At 39.5% G+C, this 19,212-nt stretch overlaps 4 protein-coding genes across 6 annotated transcripts in view; 1 reads left to right on the top strand and 3 right to left on the bottom strand.

Annotated features, from left to right (window-relative positions):
- mapk8ip3 (mitogen-activated protein kinase 8 interacting protein 3) overlaps positions 1-1,388 on the top strand; it is a 28,842-nt gene extending 27,454 nt beyond the window's left edge. The window contains exon 32 of the mRNA XM_053338051.1: positions 205-1,388. Coding sequence (XP_053194026.1) covers positions 205-329 — 125 coding nt within the window. The 3' untranslated portion in view covers positions 330-1,388. The remainder of the gene's footprint in view (positions 1-204) is intronic.
- Positions 1,389-2,272: 884 nt separating this feature from the next.
- nme3 (NME/NM23 nucleoside diphosphate kinase 3) lies at positions 2,273-6,912 on the bottom strand. 2 transcript variants are annotated; one of them, XM_053338715.1, is made up of 5 exons: positions 6,823-6,912; positions 4,624-4,754; positions 4,424-4,525; positions 3,552-3,664; positions 2,273-3,010 (listed from the first exon to the last, which is right to left on the bottom strand). In XM_053338715.1, the coding sequence occupies exons 1-5, from the start codon at positions 6,866-6,868 to the stop codon at positions 2,896-2,898; spliced, it is 507 nt and encodes a 168-aa protein (XP_053194690.1). In that variant the 5' UTR covers positions 6,869-6,912; the 3' UTR covers positions 2,273-2,895. The 2 variants fall into 2 exon arrangements, with proteins under 2 accessions (XP_053194690.1, XP_053194689.1); XM_053338714.1 differs by lacking the exon at positions 6,823-6,912 and adding an exon at positions 6,266-6,362.
- Positions 6,913-8,004: 1,092 nt separating this feature from the next.
- Positions 8,005-10,831, bottom strand: mrps34 (mitochondrial ribosomal protein S34). Its single transcript, XM_053338601.1, has 4 exons — positions 10,762-10,831; positions 9,903-10,259; positions 9,102-9,144; positions 8,005-8,506 (listed from the first exon to the last, which is right to left on the bottom strand). The coding sequence occupies exons 2-4, from the start codon at positions 10,218-10,220 to the stop codon at positions 8,208-8,210; spliced, it is 660 nt and encodes a 219-aa protein (XP_053194576.1). The 5' UTR covers positions 10,221-10,259; positions 10,762-10,831; the 3' UTR covers positions 8,005-8,207.
- Positions 10,832-12,133: 1,302 nt separating this feature from the next.
- On the bottom strand, positions 12,134-17,424 carry spsb3a (splA/ryanodine receptor domain and SOCS box containing 3a). Of its 2 annotated transcripts, XM_053338597.1 has the most exons (7): positions 17,225-17,424; positions 16,199-16,418; positions 15,630-15,810; positions 15,273-15,460; positions 15,011-15,113; positions 14,499-14,624; positions 12,134-14,115 (listed from the first exon to the last, which is right to left on the bottom strand). In XM_053338597.1, exons 2-7 carry the CDS (start codon positions 16,322-16,324, stop codon positions 13,724-13,726), a joined length of 1,116 nt encoding a protein of 371 aa, XP_053194572.1. In that variant the 5' UTR covers positions 16,325-16,418; positions 17,225-17,424; the 3' UTR covers positions 12,134-13,723. The 2 variants fall into 2 exon arrangements, with proteins under 2 accessions (XP_053194572.1, XP_053194573.1); XM_053338598.1 differs by lacking the exon at positions 17,225-17,424 and having other exon boundaries at positions 15,630-15,805; positions 16,199-16,279.
- Between the last annotated feature and the right edge of the window lie 1,788 nt (positions 17,425-19,212).

The raw sequence follows: 19,212 nt of genomic DNA, 5'->3' as shown, positions 1-19,212 counted from the left end.
AAAGCCTTTCTTTAAACATCTATACATTATTTTATGTCCTGTTTAATAATGTTTTATACCTTTTGATGCCTGTATATTGAAATGTTGGTTAAAGACAGAAATAAATGAGGAAACAGAGGAATAGATATTAATTCCTTTTTTGCCGCATTACTCTTTAACGTGTTGCCAGTACAATAAGCTTTCATTCATATCTGTTTTCCTCAGGCGATGGAGAGGACGATGAGACGGAGGAAGGAGAGAGCGCCGTGGTTCCACAGATCAAACCTGCTTTGTGCAAAGCCGAGCGGAGCCACATCATCGTCTGGCAGGTGTCTTACGTACCTGAGTGACACCTGGATTTGCTTTAATGCTTCTCCCACCCATCTCCTTAAAAAAACAAAAACATCTCCTCTCCCCAAAAGCTTCCAGCCACACAAACCTTGTAATTATCCCCGGTCATGTAAAAGTTCACCCTCGGCTCTAAAACGACCCTCCAAGCTGTGTATCGTCCCCTTGTAACTATTATACCCCCTCCTGCCCCCGTCACCTTGTAACTTTAATGCCTTGTAAGTACCTCCTCTGACCTTGTAATCTGCCTGCCATCCTGTTTCTGTCCCACCCAGGGCATTGTAACTATCTCCATGAGCCTTGTAACCCGGCCTCATAACTACCTCCCACCTCTGTATCGATCTTATATTCACCCTGTAAGCACACCGTATCTCCTTCTATATTTACCTTAATTGTCCTGCATCTGCCCCAGAGTTACTCTTCCTCTTCCTCCATTTAGTTTGTCATCTGTGAAGCCTCCACTTTGTCTTAAAGCAAAGACCAGAGCCCCCACATGCACCAATTGTACCAAAAAAAAAACCCTAAAAAAAAAAGAAGCAGGTGCAGCAACGAGATAATAAAGGTTAAAATTTTGAGGGAAAGTGAAGATTAAGCCGACATGTAACAAATGAAAATTCAGCACAGACGTCTGAGCTTTTTTTGGCTGTCACCTGAAATATTTTGCACCTAGCAGTCACCTCTATTTGAAGTGTAACCATTAAAGACACGTTTGCTCATTTTCTTCCCCCGATGAAAGCCGTCAGTGCGTGGTGACAGACCTCAAACGACAGGAAATATCTGGTGATATTACGTCTAAATGCTGGGAGTCGTGCAAACAGGGTTGTAGGAAACACAGTCGAAAGGTGTTGATCTTAACGTGTCGAGGGGTTCGGCTCATTTCCCTCATCTGACTGGCTGTTGATCGGACGGTTCGGTGTAGAGCAGGTGCACGGTGGTGGTGTGTTGTCATTAAGTGTACAGGGATGATTGTAAATCTCCAGACACGCTGAAGCCCATCCTCTTTGTTCAGTATGGAAATTCATGCATTGATCTCTATCTGTGTGGATTAAATATTAAACATATTTGTGTGCTGAAAAACAGTACAGCTCATGTGTGTTTGTGTGTGTGTGTGTGTGCGTCTCACTTCAGTAAAGCACAGAAACGGAGTAAACAACATTTTAAAAAGCATTTCAAGATGATTTATTGTTTCTGTCAATCCATACAGCATCATGATGTTTTATAAAAGCAAGAATGTGACAAAACTGGCTAGTTGCTGGAAAAATGACAACAGCACACGTACCACAAAAGCACATTTAAATTAGTGCATTAAAGGTTTCATTTCAAATTTTGAAACCAAAGCCTGAGATGATGAAATTACAAAACCAAAACCAAAGCTCCATGCTCTGAGAAAGCTGTTAAAACTTCAAACCATACATTCAAGTAGTCCCAAGTGTGTGCAATAATCTGCTGTTACAACATTGGAGAATTTGAATTTGAAAAAGGTGCAGGAAATTGAAATTGTGATTGTGTTGGTGGCGTTGCTTGATTGCTCCCAGGTCAAAGTCATACTCCAGTAAAATCACATCCTTATATCCTGGTGTAGATGATGGATTTTCATCAAACCCCCAGGAACAAATTTGACATAGTGGCCAAACTGTGTAATTACAACTTCCTGGCAAAAAAAAACAAACTTAGATTGTATAAAGAGACATCCATAAATTTGTGGATATCACAACCTACGTGAAATGACAGAATCCAATCGGTCCTAGAACATTTGTAAAGTCTGAAAAGAGAAAAAAAAAAGCTGCAAAACTTTATTATTTTAATCCTATTCAGGTAAGTGGAGGGCTAAATGGCAGGTGGAAGTATCTGGAGTACCACATGATCCCGGAAGATCCAGGTAATTTTAGAACTGGAAGGCAAACTTTTTTAGCTTCACGCTCCACTGAGCAGGATTGAAGAAGCACCGCATCCAACACTGTATTTCTCTGTATGAGCCATCACATGATGCATCCATGATTTTAATTGCGAGGAATATTAAAGCAGTAACATGAACATCTGGCTGATTTTTTAGTTTGTTTCAAGTGACGAGGAAATATTATTTTTCGTTTTGTTCAAATTTCAGTTAATGTAAAACAATGTAAACAAACTGAACTGGTGAATAAGTTAGTTGTTATTATATAATACATTGACTGTATACTTATTATAGACATGTTAACAGTTTCTTGTGCTGCACTTTAAATAAATGCTTATATATCTATTGCTCCAAATCCAGGCTTATTGCTTAAAAAAACTAAGTATGACAGAGTTTGATCAAATTATTGCTTGTTGAGTGCATTTTTGGTGAAGTCATTTCACCTCTATTGTGGTTCAGATAGAAAAAAATATTGAAAAAGAAGCAGCAGCGAGAGATCCACAAGGCAGCAACGTGACCTCATTTTCAATGTGGCTACAAGCTACTAAAGCCAAAACAATATTCATCTGAGGTATGATATGATCCTTCTTATCACTTCTACATATTTAAAAAAAAAAAAAAAAAAAAACACTGGTTGAGCTACAGGACAGTATGCAGGCAGTACATGTAAAGTCTCAGTAGATCCAGTCTTTGCTGCTGTCTTCCCACCACTGCAACTCGTGCTGCCGGAACCACAGAGAGATTTCCTTTTGGGCGCTCTCCACAGAGTCACTGCCGTGGATCACGTTCCTGCAACACAAATGTGACAAAATGTCGTAAGAGTCTTTCATTTCTGCTAGAGTCAGGGTAACAACAGTTTGACTTGTCATAGCAAAATAATAGGTGTTACTAAGTTTTGACAGTGAGCCAACATGCACAATACCAGGACCCTGAAACTAAAGCAGTACCTGTAGAAAGAGTCTGCTGACCACTTTATTTTCCTGTATAGCTTCCTGTCACATTCAGGCCAAATTGATGCCACATTGGAGTTATTGGAATTATGAGTTTATTTCAACCTAGCGTTGTATGCACCATTACATCTATCTAAACTATGTCTCAGCCCTTTTTTTCATTTGGTCGCAAATTAGTGGAGTTAGAGCTATCAGCCGAATGGCTTAGTACAGGCGCTAATGGAACCACCAGTGTATACCCCACTAATAATGTCTGGATTGTTATCAAACGTCTATAGTAGTACAAATAGGGTCTTTACTCATAAATCCATGCATTGGAAAGTTTGTAAGTACACCAGGAGTAGGTTTATCAGAGGAGCTGAATCATCAGGTGTGCTTACCTGCCCACTTCCACACAGTAGTCTCCACGGATTGTTCCAGGCAGCGAGTCTGCTGGGTTGGTCTCTCCTAACATCTTACGAGCGGTCTTGACAACGTCCAAACCCTGCCACACCTGAACAAACACAGAAACACACACGACTGCAGCGTGACTACATTATTACAAAGTGTGACTCATTTGTGTTAAATCAGACTGAAGCACCTTTACAAACTGTTCTGTCTCATTAGGCCTCATCAAATAAAAAGTTCAACAGAGGTAGGAAAGTGCGAGGAAGAGGAACATATTTAAGTCAAAGGTTTTCCAGCGGTGCATCTTTCACATTTTGAAAACTTTTCACATTCATGTATGGAGGCTGAGGGAAGACAAAACTGAAAACTGACAGCTCTGATTTTATAAATACGAACGGCTCAAGAGTTGCTGTTTTTACTTAAGTCTGTTTTTCTTGATCATCAAAAAGCATCTATAGTCAATATTAACTACGTTAAATAGCTGGCAGCTGTCGGTACTTTTAATTGTACCGACCTCGGAAGCATGAATTGTGGATGATCTGTTTGTACCTGTCTCATATTTACACTGTATATATTTTTCTCATTTTCTTTCTAATAATTGCACCCTTTGTATTTATATCTTTATTCTTTTGTTTTAATTGTTGTGTGTTGTATTGTGTTTGATAATAATATTTTTATATATTAATATTTTCATACTCATACATTTTTTGCAAGTTTTTAAATGTTCAAAATAAATTGTCAAAAAATTTTACCGTTGAGTACCAAAACCGAGCACCAGGTACCAGTACTGATATCAGTTCAAATGTGAAAGGTACCCAACCCTAATAAGGACACATGTACCGTAAAGAATAAGGAAGAATCTTACCATGGCAACGACTGGTCCAGAGCTCATGTAGCTGATAAGGCTTCCGAAGAACGGCTTGCTCCTCAGGTCCCAATAGTGTTCCTTTAGAAGTTCCTCAGACGCCTGAGACACAGACACACACACACACAACATATTCATATAAAACAATTTTATAAATATGAGTCTCCAGAGAAAATGTTTTTAGAGGAAATAAATCATACCTGCGTTAGTTTGAGGCCGACCAGTTTGAAGCCTTTCTTCTCAAAACGCCGCACAATTTCTCCCACCAGTCTCCGCTGAACGCCATCTGGCTTCACGGCAATGAAGGTGCGCTCATTCACACCAGTCCAGCCTAAAGCGATGGAAAACACAAGGTCAAAATTAAAACAGACAACAGGACCACCACTCAGCCTTGAGCAGCATTCATGCACCTTAACAGAGGAGTCAGTGACTGAGACGTGAACGGAGACGTGAACTGAGAAGTGTCCAAACAGATCATCCACAATTCATGCTTCCAGCCATTAGACTTGTGAACAGCCGCGGTACAAAAAACAGTCAGTTTACCTTGTGTACAGACTGATTACTCATGTCATGCACTCACACATTGACACTTCTGACATGATATGAGTCATTGTGGTGTTGGCTATTGTTGGTCAGTTGTAGACCGGCTGCTGCTATCAGTCCTTGTGTGTTAACTCCTGCTGCCATTGTCATATTTGGGGTTTCTTGTCTCAAATTGCCCCTGGTGGACAAATAAAGTATTTCTTAACTGAATTGTAAAAATAAATTCAGTTTATTTTGTCTCTGAGGACACACATAAAAACCCCTCCCATGCAGCAGTGCACAGGTTTAAACTTCAACAAGACTTGGTCAAAGCGCAGTATACGGCTGGATCTTGGCAACTAAGCCCCCAGGAAGTATGCCAGGCTTTGAATGATGGCCTTTCTTAATACCAAGTATGTAATTATATCATATATCAAAATGCTCCAGAGACATTAGAGCCCGTTGTAAATCACCAAAGAGCGGCACAGATCAGTTCATGCGCCCCCCCCGGATGATGATAGACAGTGACCATGCTAGCAGCTGAGATGACCTGCTCACATCTTCAAAAACGTCTGAGCAAATTTCAAAATAGGCATAATGTTAGTGTAAATGTAATGTAAGTGACCACATATTGGGAAAATGTACATTTACTTTCTCGCCTGAAAACATTAAACTTAAAGTGGAGCACCCTCATAGCAGAGTGGTTACAATGTATGACACACCCACAACGTCCCTGGTTTGAGTCTTGCAAGGGACTTTTGTTGCATGTCATAACCATTTTATTCTCTCCCCTTGTTTCCTGTCGCCCTCTCTGCTACCAAGTGTCCAATAAAGGAAAAACAGCCCGAACATATATAAAAAATCAAAATAAATAAAAAATATGAATGAAGAGAGATATAAATAGTCTTGCAAAAATTACAAGTTTCGGGCTCAAAATCTCCACCACTGCTGCCAGTCGGTGCAAAATGCACTCTGGGATACTTGTCCCAACCTTTGGCCAGCCGATGATGTAACTTCATCACTCAGTGAGTCCGTGACAGACATCCAAAAAAAAAAAAAAAAGATGAAAAAAAAAAAAGATGAGACGTCTGTAATTTGTTCGTTATTTAGCAGACACTGTTGGACCTCCATAGCCCTCTTCCAGCTCTGCAAGCCAACAGAGCTGCGGATGGAAAAACTTATTCCTCTCAGGAAAACGCCTAAACCCTGCTGAAACCGACCGCATTGTCCTGCAGCAAACCCATAGACTGCAGCAAACCTCACATTTACATCATTGTTGTTTTTTTTTGGTTTTTTTAATTTAGCCGTGCTGAGTCTCACCAGGTTCATCAATACGTGCGTGTTTAACCACCAAATCTTCAAGTCCATGCAGATCTCGCCGTGACCTTTTTCTCGGCCCCATGTCGCAGCAGTGGCCTGTCTTGAATGCTGTCTGCATCGGTGTCGGCTCACTAACACGCGGACTATTAATAGGATAATGAATCAACTGTATAGAGTACCGGGAGGAGCACACATGGAGGCTGCGGGCTGATTAATTAGCTCAGCGTACTTTCACGCATACACGCTAAGAAGACATGCGACATGCTAAAACATCTTCTGAGATTATTTTAAAATGAAAGCACACAGACTACATGTTGTTAGTCACACTTTAAAGCCAGTCTCCATCACTTCTGTTAGACACGGTGTTATCTATCAACAGATTCACCGGTAAACTCCGCTCCTCTCCGCAGCTAAGTTAGCCAATGTCTCCCTCCGTAGAGCTGCCGGGGTCTCCTGCTGACATACGTCGGCCTCTGAGAGCACATTATCCGAGTAAAAACGACAGTAAAGGGCCGGGGGGATGATACATGACAGGTAGAAATAAGAATATCACCAACCTGGCCGTAAGAGGTAGGAAAATAAAGTCAGGAACAGGCAGATCATTGTGGCCAGTGGACAGAGCAACCTGAAGAAGGTAAGAAGGAGGACGGACGGAAAGGGGGCGCGCACGTTGCCTAGGAATAAAGCGCGGGCACGTGGTAAACGCGTTATCTCTAATGACCAGCAGGGGACGAGTCCACCGTCCCCAAAAACAAGACTAATTCACAGAGTATGGGTTTATGTCAATATGAATTATTTCTCTTACAGCTCAGAATATATCATTCCAATAATTTTCGTCAGTGTGGTTGTGTGTATAGTTGCCCACCTGTGCCCCAAAAAAGAGACAAATGATGGCGTATTAGGGCCATATATGTAAAAAATAAATACATACTGACCTGGAGGAGAATTTCTTCTGCGAGTTTTTTCTCGCAAATTTGTGAGTTTTTCTTTTCTAGAAAATTTGTGACTTTGTTTCTCCCAAATTTGTGAGTTTATTTCTGGCAAATTTGTGAGTTTTATACTCTCAGAACCCCCCCCCCCCCCCCCCTCAGGTCAGTATTTATTTTGTTTATTTATTTTGTTTATGTGGCCCTAATACCCCGTGGTAAATGATAACTCCACTGCTGCAATTGAACCACAAACTTCTCACTTTGACTATTAGTATGTCGCTATGTTAGAGCAAATCATGCTTTTTACAGATTTTTGTGGCTCTGTGTCTTGCAGAAACAATCTTCTATACGTTCCCAACATCTAATTTATGAAATGATGACCTAATAACCATAGTGCCATATATTGAGGTATCATATGTTACATCCCCCAAAATTCACACAGCTGATGCATTACTGTGAACTCTCTACTGTGACATGTGCATCCACTTGTGCAAACATGGTGCTAATAAGTAATGTAAACATGATGCACTTAATTTTTTGTGAAATTTTAGAAGTCTGCTTACTTGAGTTGGGCTGAATACTTGAATAACAGAGAATGTATTTTTATGAGCATGAGTATTATCCAAATAAAATGTGTCTAGATCTAAATCCTCATTAGGTAGCTGTGTCCACATCGTTCTGATAGGACAGCCACGCACAGAGCCCATACAAAGTTTACTGCTGCTGTGCCAGACAACACAATTTGGGGGATTACAGCAGTTTCGCAGTGCTACCTGGTTGTATTTAAAAGCATTAAAAAAACTCCATTAATCACCTTATTTTATCTCTTTAATATTCAGCACATTACATAGATACATCTTACACACACAGAGGATTTCTCCAGATGACAACAGCAGAGAACTAATCTGAGTCCAGGATTTATCAGGCGAGGCGAGGACAGAAGATTTTCTTGTTACTTCTGTCAACACTGATTGAGTCCAAAATGTCCTTCAGCTTCACAACCCTGCTGAGCCTCACACCGGCGTTCCCTCATTCCTCTGCTTCTCTAGGTCTTGCCTGAGGAAATAGTCTTTGTTGAGCACAACCTCCTTCTTTAAAGGCATAAGTGGCTCGTCTGTCATTGCCTGGCCATGTGTTTTCTTGTGCTGGGCGAGCAGCATGGCACGGAGCAGCGGAGGGTATGGGACATGGCGCACAGGCGGCTCTGGGAGAGGCTCAAAGTCCCTGAACTGCTGCTCTGCGTGTTGGGGTATCAGGCGCCAGTCGTGGTACACCACCTTGTCCAACTCCTTGACTTCAGTCTCCCGTTTCCCTGCCGAGTGTAAAATGCAACCAAGTTACTGAAAGCAGTTTTATTATACAATCATTATCACTTACTGTTTACTGTTATATATACGTGCTTTTTATTTATACAATATCTAACGTGTTGTTTCACAATTCCCAAACATTTGGAATATTTTTAGAAATACTAGGAAACTAAAGTACTGATAAATAAAAATACTGAGTGCAAGTCACTCTCACCCATCATTTAAGCCATTTCCTTTAGCAAAAATGCCAAATACATTCATTATTTTCAGTTTTTCTATTTGTGATCGTTGTAAATTGAATATCTGAGATTTGTACTGTTGGTCAGACTAAACAACACATATGAAGGTGTCACTTTGAGCTTTTGGGAACAATTCTTCACTATGTTTCCAACATTTCAATACAACACAAAGTAATCAGGAAAATAAGACTAACTGACATTGAAAGTAATTGTTAGTTACAGCTCTAATTTAATGTTTCAGAGTTAACTATAATTAGTCTTACTGTTGGCCCCAAAGTAGTATTGTCTAAATTAGTTTTGTAAAAATCAGCCTATAAAATAACTGTATTCATATCAAATAAATCAAATGACGCAATCTTACCTTTGTAGGTGAGGATTCCCCATGCCTTGCCATGATCCATGTTCTGAAGACACAGGAAGAAGCAGATTTTACAGGGTTGATCAAATCAGAGTCTCCACCTTCACATTATTTAGCATGACAATCAGTCCACCCGGATACTGCAAATTTAACAAATCTCTGCAATATTTGTGAGAGCTTACAATTTTGCTAAATTACTGCAACATTTCCACATGAAACGGCCAAAACAACAGACCACTCGTGATCTGAAACAACTGTTGCATTTTGTGTTGTGGTAACTTTCATCATCACACCTCATATTCAGCTGGGTTTCAAGTGGAAGATGATTTGTTGTTCAGACAGCAAAGATGGACATAATCTACCTCAAACATAAAAATCAACACTTTGGAAATGAAACTATAATGTTACTAGATGTATTTTAATTGTGTTACTGACTGATTTTATTTGGTGCTGATGTTTAGTGAAAGTTTAATTAATAAAGGCTTATTAATTGAACTCAAATACAGTAGTTTCTTCTTTTTATGTAACTTTGATATCATGGTTCTTATGTTACTAAGAATTTGCACTGAAAACTACTTGTTTCTGTGATATGACTTTTGCTTTTATCGAAGGAAGTGATTAAAGATTACTCTTCATTGGTAGTACAATGTTTCTTTGCTTGCAATTTTTCCCATTTTCCACAACTGTACTGCAATACGAGCACAAAAACTGTGTGTCACAATTGTTGAAAAAAACTGTTGATGCAGTAATCCTGGAGGGACCATTCTAATATCAGTGCCAGTGAATGGATGTGGCTGCTCTCACCTCAGATGTGTAGTCCACCTTGACCTTGGTGATCTCCCAGTAGCTGGGCTCTGTGTGATCGTCCACCCAGGACTTGCGGGTAAAGAGGCGACCCACCCCAAACATCCTCATGCCTGCCAGCAGGGAGAAGAGGCGGCTCTCTCTGCGGACATCCTGCCAGGCCAGCACAGGCAGCATCTTCCCAGTATACGACCGCTTCATGGTCTCATAGTCCAGGGCATACTTCTGGGAATCCCTTGGCCGGGACTTCATCTCCCGGTATGCCCGGATCTTCCGAGCCATTTCTGCTATGAGGCGAAGCTGCTTTTTCTTTGCCATGACTGTGTGATCACTGACACACAGCAGTCAACACTTATCCTGCAGAAAGAAAAAATGATTTACTTTACTCAGATGAAGATTTGGCTCTACCAAAGAGTGATCCCCCCCCCCCTCTAAACTTCCCACATGGTTTAATTTCAATAAATGTTCAAACATCCACTATTTCACTAAAATTCAAAGATTAAAAAGAGAAGTCTGAAATCATATTTGTTCATCAGAACAGTTTTTTCTTCTTTTCCTCTCCCATTAATCATATCACGACCCCTCAAGATGTATCTGGTGAATCCTTGGAGGGGCCCGGTCCCTATGTTGGTTGCACTGCTGCATTTGGTGCTTTTAGTTGAATAAAGGATCTAAATACTTCTTCCACCACTGTCAACACATGACAGTCCTGTTGTAACGAGGCTAACTTGTGAGCTAGCTTCATTGTGAAAAACCTTTTAAATCTTCTCGTACACTGACGTCAGCTGACCATTAATAATATTTGATACCGAACTATCGATCCTGTTTAAAGTGTGCAGATATCTTGAGTTAAAAGTACCTGAGTGTCTCTGATGTGAAGAACAGACTTGACCTCCGCAAGCAAGCAAAGCACACAACTTCCGCTCACTCGGTCCCACCGTGATGTGTTCCGGGGTGAACTGTCGGTGTGCTTTTGTTCCGCGTGTGTCACATTGAGAAGATTTTAAGTGGAGTTTATACAATTACAAAGAAATGTATATTTAACAACATGGAAATGTTTTTACACATTTTCTAAATACCTGCTAGTGAGACAGATGGTGTTTATGACTCTAAAAAATTATGTAGGCTTTTTTATTGATTTAAATATAATTTTCAATATAGTTTCATTTTTGTGGAATTTGAGTATTGAATAATTTAATTCTCTCATTATAAATTAAAATAAAATGTTTTAATTTTTAATTTTATAAAAAAAAAATATATTTTTTTTTCCTGTGTACAGCTTTCCTGCCAACCATAAGTAGCTGAGTTTGTGAGCTCTACATGCACTGCACAATATTAATCTAATACCAACATTGGGTAATGTAGACATATGAAACGATGTTCCAGCTAAATCTTTTCTAGATAACATACACAGTGCAGGCAAGATGACTTTGACAGAAAAGACGATGACACATGGCAGCTGCACCGAAACCCACAGTAAGAGTGAGTCAGCAACTGCCCCCGTAGTCTGCCCTCACCATCATTTGTCTCCAGCATTAATGTTTTTCCAAGAAGAAGTTGAGGAAAAAGTCCAATGAATTTCCTTGATAATTAAGAAACAAAACAAGTCATTTGTGCATATTTAGCATTCATTTTATTTTCAGCTGAAAATCATGCTGATAAGTTATACAGAAAAAGGCGAGTAAAGGCCTTCACATAGAGTATTATTAATATGACATGGTATAGAAGAAACACTTAGAATTTTTCTATTTACATTATAACAGTAAGAAAAAGTGCTTGGATGCATCGTGAAGATTAATACTGTGAAAGAAGACATTACATCTGTTGGACTACAACTATCCTCTTGGCGGTTACATTACTGGTGTTGTGCCATCCTCCACTTTCTCCTGAAACCGTAATCTAAGAAGATGCTTGGATTGCATAGTACCTTAAGTCTTTAAATCTGTCTTCCTAAGCATCTTGAGGAGTGAACATGATCAGAGATTTGTGACTGATGCAGCAGTCGGAGGACTGGGTCAAAACACTATTACTTATATATATATATATCATTATAATTTAATACTCCAAAGAAGCTAAAACTGATAATTATTTACACATCTGACCCAGAAGAACCATTCATTCATTAAGTCAATCTTTAAATTTCTTTGAGTGCTTATAGCCCCTGCAGGCTTGAAAGCATGTTCAATATGGTCTGTGCTGAGGTTGAATTCAGCCTGTTGCAAAAGGCGAAAGTCTTCACAGAAAAATAAATTGTATCAGAAAAACCTTGCAGACCACTACTGCAGCATTAATCCACCTTCCTATTTTGAAGCCAAAGGCTAAACTTGTTTGAATAGTCAGTTATGTCAAAATATGGCTAAATATCCAGTGAGATTTATGATTGTCGTCAGACAGTAGTACAACATGGAAAGTGTGTTTTAGCCATATTTTGACAAAGTGATTATTGTTAGAAACATACTAAGCATACACACAAGTTTCTATAACCATTTTCTGCTGTGAAAAACTGTCACCATTGTAATCAAAGTCAAACTGACCACAGCCACAGTCCTCCTTTAATGGGAAAACTAGGAACAGTTCAACAGCCACCTCTTTGGATTACAGGCGCTGAGTGTTTGATACTAGATACTAGAACTTAATGAATAAGGGTTCGAAGGGAGATGGTAAAGGAAGTGACATAACAAGGCATTGAGTAACCAAAACTAACGTAAACACATTAGTACAAAAAATTTAACCTTAAAATTTCATTTTTTGTCAATGAAAGAAACTTTAAAAACTGATAAAAATGATAAGGTGTAACAGTGATGACAGGTGACTTTTGCAAGTCTAATCTGAATAACATACTTGTCTCATCATTGGACTTAAAGAGCTACACTAACAACAAAGTACACTGTTTCAATCTGTTAGAAAAGAAGACATCCATAGATTCTACAAACAAGTAGCATGATGTTTGGACAGGAGATTTTAAAAAACTGGTGACGGGTGGATGTATGTGGCCATGAATGTAACAAATACTTGAAACTTTTTTCCTACAAGTTTTTCAAGAAGAAACAAACGAGAAATCAGAGGTGTTTGAGTTGGTTGGATTATCCTTGTAAGACAAAACAGACTCAAGACTAAAAGTTTTTATCTTTACAGCTGTGACCAGTGGGGAAGACATTAAGAAGTCTGTGTGTCACTTCCTGTCTGTTCCACTCATGGGACGCAGCTAATTCTCACTTTGGCAACCTAACAGAAAATTGCAGATGCCAGTAAAACACCTAACAGATTTGATAATGCATGAATAGCATTTAGGTTGAGAACAATACACATTATTTGCATACAAGATGAAAACACAGAAAAAGTTATATAGTGCCTAAATTCTGACCCCTTTTTTTTTGCAAATATACCACGATGACCACCAAAATATGGCCATACTTACATACTTCAGTGTTACACTGTACAGTCCACTCTCGCATGTCACTGATCCCTCATTCATGATTGGCAACAGATCTGCAACAAACTATGCTGACTAACAAAATAACGTCACATCTTGTCACTTATCACTGAAGCTGGTTTGGATGTTACGTGTGTGATGAGCATGAAGACGTGATTGGCATGAGAGAAGATCACAGTAAAAACGTGCAGGCAGAGATACTGCCGTCAGTTTCCCACCTACAGTACGTACCGCTCCCCCTGCTCAACTAATCCTGGTTTGTATTCTTCTCTACTGGGTAACGCATATGTCGAGGAAAGCTTGAGGCAGGTAGGTAACACTAGAGTAGATGCCACGGGACAGTAACGTCTGCCAGTGTTTGAGGGGAGGTAGGAATCGTACTATCCAGTCAAGTCCAGCGGCATCTCTTCCTCTGACAGGCTTCAGGATCAGAGGTACAACCCTCTGAGTCGCTCTCAGAGGAGGATGGTCCAGCCAACGGTGGAACAGGCAAGCACGACGGCCGCTCGGGCCCCTCTGGTGTATCCTCTGTGGTGCCGCTGTTGAGACTAAGCACCCAACCCAGTTTGTTGTGGAGCAAGTGGCGAAGGCCTGGCGGCAGTGGCAACACGTCCAGGGTATCTATACAGTCCGGCAGCAGCTGGCGAAGGCGGGCACAGCAAAGGTAGAGCAGGGAGGTGGGTGCAGAGCAGGACCTGATCACCTTCATGCTGCTCTTTGCTGCTGTGGAGCACGCCATTGGGTAGAACCTCTTGTTTTGTAGCTCTGTGGCAGCAACACCTAAATAGAGAATGGTGACAACATTTTTAAAGTTCACGTGGAACACTTTGATCCAATATCACGCCGTTGACCATATGTATTAATTTACACAGAATCCACTAAAAATTTGCTCATATCAGTATTTCTATACAGTAAAAGTGTGGACACACTTTTGACTGGTATTGTATATAGAATATCATAAACAGTTCACACACATTTGCATATGAGTGACCTATGATCTGTGTAGAAACATGATCAACATCTAGTTTTTGAGAAATTCTTCAGATAAAGTTGTTATGGTTGGTAAACTGTTGGTAAACAAGTCACATAGATTATGTAATTTAAAAAAGGCATCAAACCACTGCCACTCTGATCAGTGTTGTATGTTGCTTGTCAGTACTCACCTATACACTTGCGATTCTTGAAGAAAGTCAATGTGCCATGCCACGTGTCCAGATGGACTCCAATGATGGACCCCTGTCCAAACCGGGAAGAGAAGTTCATCTTGTCTCCTTTGTGATGCAACAAGCCTGACAAAAGGAAGACAACCAATGATGATATTCAATTTATGCAATAACCAGTTAATACTACATTGATCACAGTTTCTTTTGTAAAAGCTTGTCTACACAGGCAGCATTTCAGTTATGTTTTTCAGTTGTCTGATGGATCAAATACTTCCGTTTGCTTTGAGTTAAGCGCAAGTAACCGTGGCCCAAAGCATATTTCTACACATCCTGCCTTCTTTCTTCTGTTTAACATGAAAAACTACAGTGATTGTGTATTGGGCTTTGAAAACACAGGGTACCTACACTCATATATCCTGTGTAGACACAGACAGAGTAATAAGTAAGCTGCTGCTCCTCTGCTAATGTGCTACTTTGCTACACAGCCCATGTAGACATTGTGTTAGTCTTACCAGTGTAAGAAAGACCCCAGCTGTCTGAATCCTTTCCCAACAGGCTGCAGAACGTATGCCTGTACTTGTCTAGGTTGACATCAGTCGTACCAATACCAACCATCTGCAAAGAAATAAATAACAATATCTTGAGCAAATGCCAAAAAAATAAGCTTGAGCTTCCACACAAACATCACTGCATTGATTACAGCCTCCTCTTAGACAAAACTTTTGCTCCGTTTTTAGTTTACTTAATGTAAGGATGTCAGGAGGAGAGCATTACCATGTCTGTTCCGTACACTGGAGAAGTCATCTTGATCTCCCAGAAGTGCTGCCCTTCAGCCAGCTCCTTGGAGCCACGGATTGCAGCTGTACCACAGCTGTATTCAGAGTGGAAGTTCACTTTGCGATTGTCACAGCTCAATAATGTTGCTGTCGATCGACTGTTGCCATCCCAAACCCAGTCAAATTCTAAACATCAAAGACATTAAGTATTAATTATTCAAGGCCAGTGAAACAATATAATTACATAACTGAATGCAGTTGTTTAACTCAGGTACATTAATCAACTAAATCATAAAGAAATTACTATCATTATTATTCTACCATTATCCCTTGAAATGTAGCACTTGTACCGTACCTTGGTCATCCTCTCCACAGTGGCAGTCTTTCACTTGGTGAAAACCTCGCAGGCGAGGGTTGTAGCTGGTCTCAGCCTGGGAATCGCAGCCACAGTAGGACTCTCCGGTGACAGGCACTGCACTGGGGACCGGAGGGACCATTACAGCTGAAAAGTCGGCCTCGGAGTCTGAATCACTGTACTTGAAAGCAACAATGCAGACAGGCAGAGCAAATGTCAGCAGCATTGCTTATGTAACATAGTACTGCTCGATGTCAGCCTGCTTTGAAAAAAATGTGCAAATCTGAAATTTGATAGTGATAGGTGGACATTATGCTTCTATCCCATCAGTGGAAAACTTGTGTTCTGTTACACTGGTTGTGAACAACTGAACAGTTAACATTAGGCATTAACATCAACAAAAATATTGTTTACAATGGCCAAAAGCAAACTAGTGTCTGACGGCCCTCTCATGTTGACAAATCCTGTCTCCTTCACTGTTAACTAATGGTATCGTATGACACACACAAAAACAAACACACACACACACACTTATTGTGTATATCCAGAGAGAGCACCTGTGTATTTACCTCTAGACGGTCGTAGTTCCATTCTTCACTTTCAGATGCCAACACAAGTGCCCGGGCATCAGCATCCCGCCGTATTCCACCCCAAACATATCGCCATGCACGACTGTTCCTGCTTCGCCTGGACATGGCAGCAACAAAGTCTCACCAGCAGAAGATCCTGACAGTTAGTTTTATGGTCAGGTTTAGTCCAGATGCTGAAAGAACAGCATCCGTCCAGCTGCTGAGAGAGAAAAATGCACACGATTATCTCAATAGAAGTAGACACTAAAGACTGAAGAAATATGATCTGGGTTGTTTTTAATATTACTGCTATAGCTTTGTGCACACTGGAGCTCCCCTGGAGCTGTTTAAATGACTAAGACTCATTTATTTGCAAACCCTGCATGACATAACTTAGTGGTTTCTTCACGGTGCACTTTCAGAAAACTGCTGTAAATTAGTGTTTCTTACACCAGTAAAAATGTGCTGCATCTTTTAGACATGTATTACAACTTAATCCTGGAATGTTAAGTTTGTACACGAAACTCATAAAGAGTTTAATCTTATCAACGACAAATTTAGCCCACTGAGACACTTTGTAGGACTGTAATAACGACAAAGGCTCACAAAAATGCATACTCTTTGTAACAGTACACACACACTATAACCATTGTTTGATGTCAGTATTCAGCTAATTGTTAATATATAATGTCATAACATTACTCTTGTTAGTGTGTGATGCTGTTTTCCTTACTAGCTTTGATTAGCCGCCTAGCAGCTAATGCTAGCTACCCACCTTGCAAGTGGTTAACATGTTAGCTGGCTATAACAAGGTCAGAGTCCACATAATTCAACTCAGACTGCTGGCTGTATGTGTGCATACAGCGTCATACACCGATAGATAGGTTGACCGTCGTGCATTCACAGTTTATGAGCCAAATAAAACGAGAAGGGTGAATATCTCAGGCGGAGCTAGCGTGAACTAGCTGGTTAGCTTAGCTGCGCGCTGCTATCTGCGCTGGTTTAAAATGTAGCTTTAATGTTTACCTGCCTGTTGTTCACGACCAGCATTCACGTTAAATCACCGACAACACCGGAGACAGGCTGCGCCTCGACGACTCTTCTCTCCAGACAGCTTATTGAGGGTCTCGGCTCCTTTCTGTGTGACCTACTTCACATTTAGTCTGACCGTAAACAATAACAGCCAGGCTCTTTCAGGGAGCTCTCAGCTGCACATCAAACAAACACTCAAGTCATCTCAACTACAGGAAATGTGTGGGGTAATTACATCCAGTATTTTAAACCCTCTCACTATTGTTTTTACAGTTTTCTTTTGTCTTGTCACTTTCCTCCATTTAAACTGCATGTAAAACTTTCTAGACAGAAAGGTATTAATCTCAAATGGGAAATGTATTAAAACGTTAAAGCAGCCAACAGTGAGGTAAAGAAAACAAACAGACAAACAAAAAGTGTAATTAGATTAACAATAAAATCAATCAAGCTTTTTACATTCAAAATACATTACAACATCCCCAACAAAAAGTTTCAAATTATGTTTATGATAGACATGACAATTATGACACACTATTACTTTAACCCTTTCATGCATGAAATATGATAACCTCTGTCAGGAATGTTTTTTCCTAAGTGTTTTTATTTCTCTTTAGGCATGGAAGGAAAATATTCATTATCTTTTCCCTCAAATGACATTACATTAGTACATCATAATAACACATATCAATTGATTTACATCCAAAAAGTACTGAATTACGCAATAGTGTCCACTGTGGTGGCTGAAGTGTAATGCAATCAAAATCCATGCATATATGGGAAAACAGCTTTTGAATCGCTGTCCACTATAGTGACCACTATGTGTGAAAGTATTAAAATACATGCAATAAGAATTTATAACTCAGGTATATTATCATTCACCAAAATAATAGAAAACAAAAAACAACACGCACACGTGGGTGTTGGACCAAAAGAAACAACCATCCTGTTTTTTAAGGAACATAAAAAATCTATCTAGATGTTTATGTATATATGTGTATATATTTATATCTCTATGCATGTTTACTCTTACTTTCTCTAGAAATGTGTTTTCCTTTTTTCTATTGATGAATTGAGACAAATGTACCACAGGTGTGTTAGGGCCATGGGACTTTTTAAAAAGATGGCGTCTCTGAGCCTTCTCACTTAATGAGCATCTGAAGAAGAGTCAGTATGGCTCCAAACGTCATGCTGTTATGCTTCATTAAATTCTAACTACAAAGGAGTTCCTATGGTGTGCAGACTTATCTTTCTATTTTCGTATATTATCATTCACCCCCAATATTACTCTTGTACATAATGTTACTATCTTTTTCACTATATATTTTACTACTATTGTTTTTTCATCACTTGTGTATTTACTTATTATTTATTGTTCTTTATTCTTTCTATTGATGTTATTTCTGTTTTTCCTGTTATCCATTTGCTGCTTGTCTTATCTTAACTCAAATCTGACCAAAATTTGGCAACAAAGTGATTTTTAAGTGATTCATTTTCATTTCAACATAAAGTTCAGTCAGCATCTACATCAGCAAAGCATAACAACATAAAAAGGTTATTATATTCAGAGTTTTGCACCCCCACACAACTTTTTTAACAAACTGGGTGGAGTTCGTTTTCTTAAATACATTTAATTATATATATTATATATCATGTTTTATTATATTTAATTCCAAAGCAGTGGGTGATTTGTTCATTTGTAACATTGGGGATGGATAACCCTAACCTCCCATTGGTCCTTCTGCTCTTCAAAACATTAACACAGGGAGGTGAACTGCAATGTTATCATATAGGCTTAATTCTTGATATTATAATTGCAATTCTAGTTTTGATTTAATAGAACTGTTAAATACATACTTCTTTTACTGGATGTGGACATGTTTTTTTTTAAAGCATACAAAACACACTGTAGTTTTGACAGTATAAACTTTACCTCAAATGATGTAAATGTAACAGCTAAGTGTATTGGGATCAGTGCAGTGTAA

The sequence above is a fragment of the Scomber japonicus genome, chromosome 18, assembly GCF_027409825.1.
Source record: "Scomber japonicus isolate fScoJap1 chromosome 18, fScoJap1.pri, whole genome shotgun sequence".
NCBI classification, from domain to species: domain Eukaryota; kingdom Metazoa; phylum Chordata; class Actinopteri; order Scombriformes; family Scombridae; genus Scomber; species Scomber japonicus.
Note: the sequence above shows the minus strand (reverse complement) of the source record. Positions and strands in the feature narration are given on the sequence as shown.

Coding starts and splice junctions, on each gene's coding strand:
- nme3 (XM_053338714.1), bottom strand. CDS start 6,347: ATGGGGCCGAGAAAAAGGTCACGGCGAGATCTGCATGGACTTGAAGAT. Junction 4,755..6,265: donor CGCACGTATTGATGAACCTG/GTGAGACTCAGC, acceptor CCATCGCTTTAG/GCTGGACTGGTGTGAATGAG. Junction 3,665..4,423: donor CTGGACCAGTCGTTGCCATG/GTAAGATTCTTC, acceptor GTGTTTGTTCAG/GTGTGGCAGGGTTTGGACGT.
- mrps34 (XM_053338601.1), bottom strand. CDS start 10,220: ATGGCAAAGAAAAAGCAGCTTCGCCTCATAGCAGAAATGGCTCGGAAG. Junction 9,145..9,902: donor AGGTGGACTACACATCTGAG/GTGAGAGCAGCC, acceptor CTGTGTCTTCAG/AACATGGATCATGGCAAGGC. Junction 8,507..9,101: donor GGGAATCCTCACCTACAAAG/GTAAGATTGCGT, acceptor TACACTCGGCAG/GGAAACGGGAGACTGAAGTC.
- spsb3a (XM_053338597.1), bottom strand. CDS start 16,324: ATGTCCAGGCGAAGCAGGAACAGTCGTGCATGGCGATATGTTTGGGGT. Junction 15,461..15,629: donor CTGTGGAGAGGATGACCAAG/GTACGGTACAAG, acceptor TTTGATGTTTAG/AATTTGACTGGGTTTGGGAT. Junction 14,116..14,498: donor CAAGAATCGCAAGTGTATAG/GTGAGTACTGAC, acceptor TTCTCTATTTAG/GTGTTGCTGCCACAGAGCTA.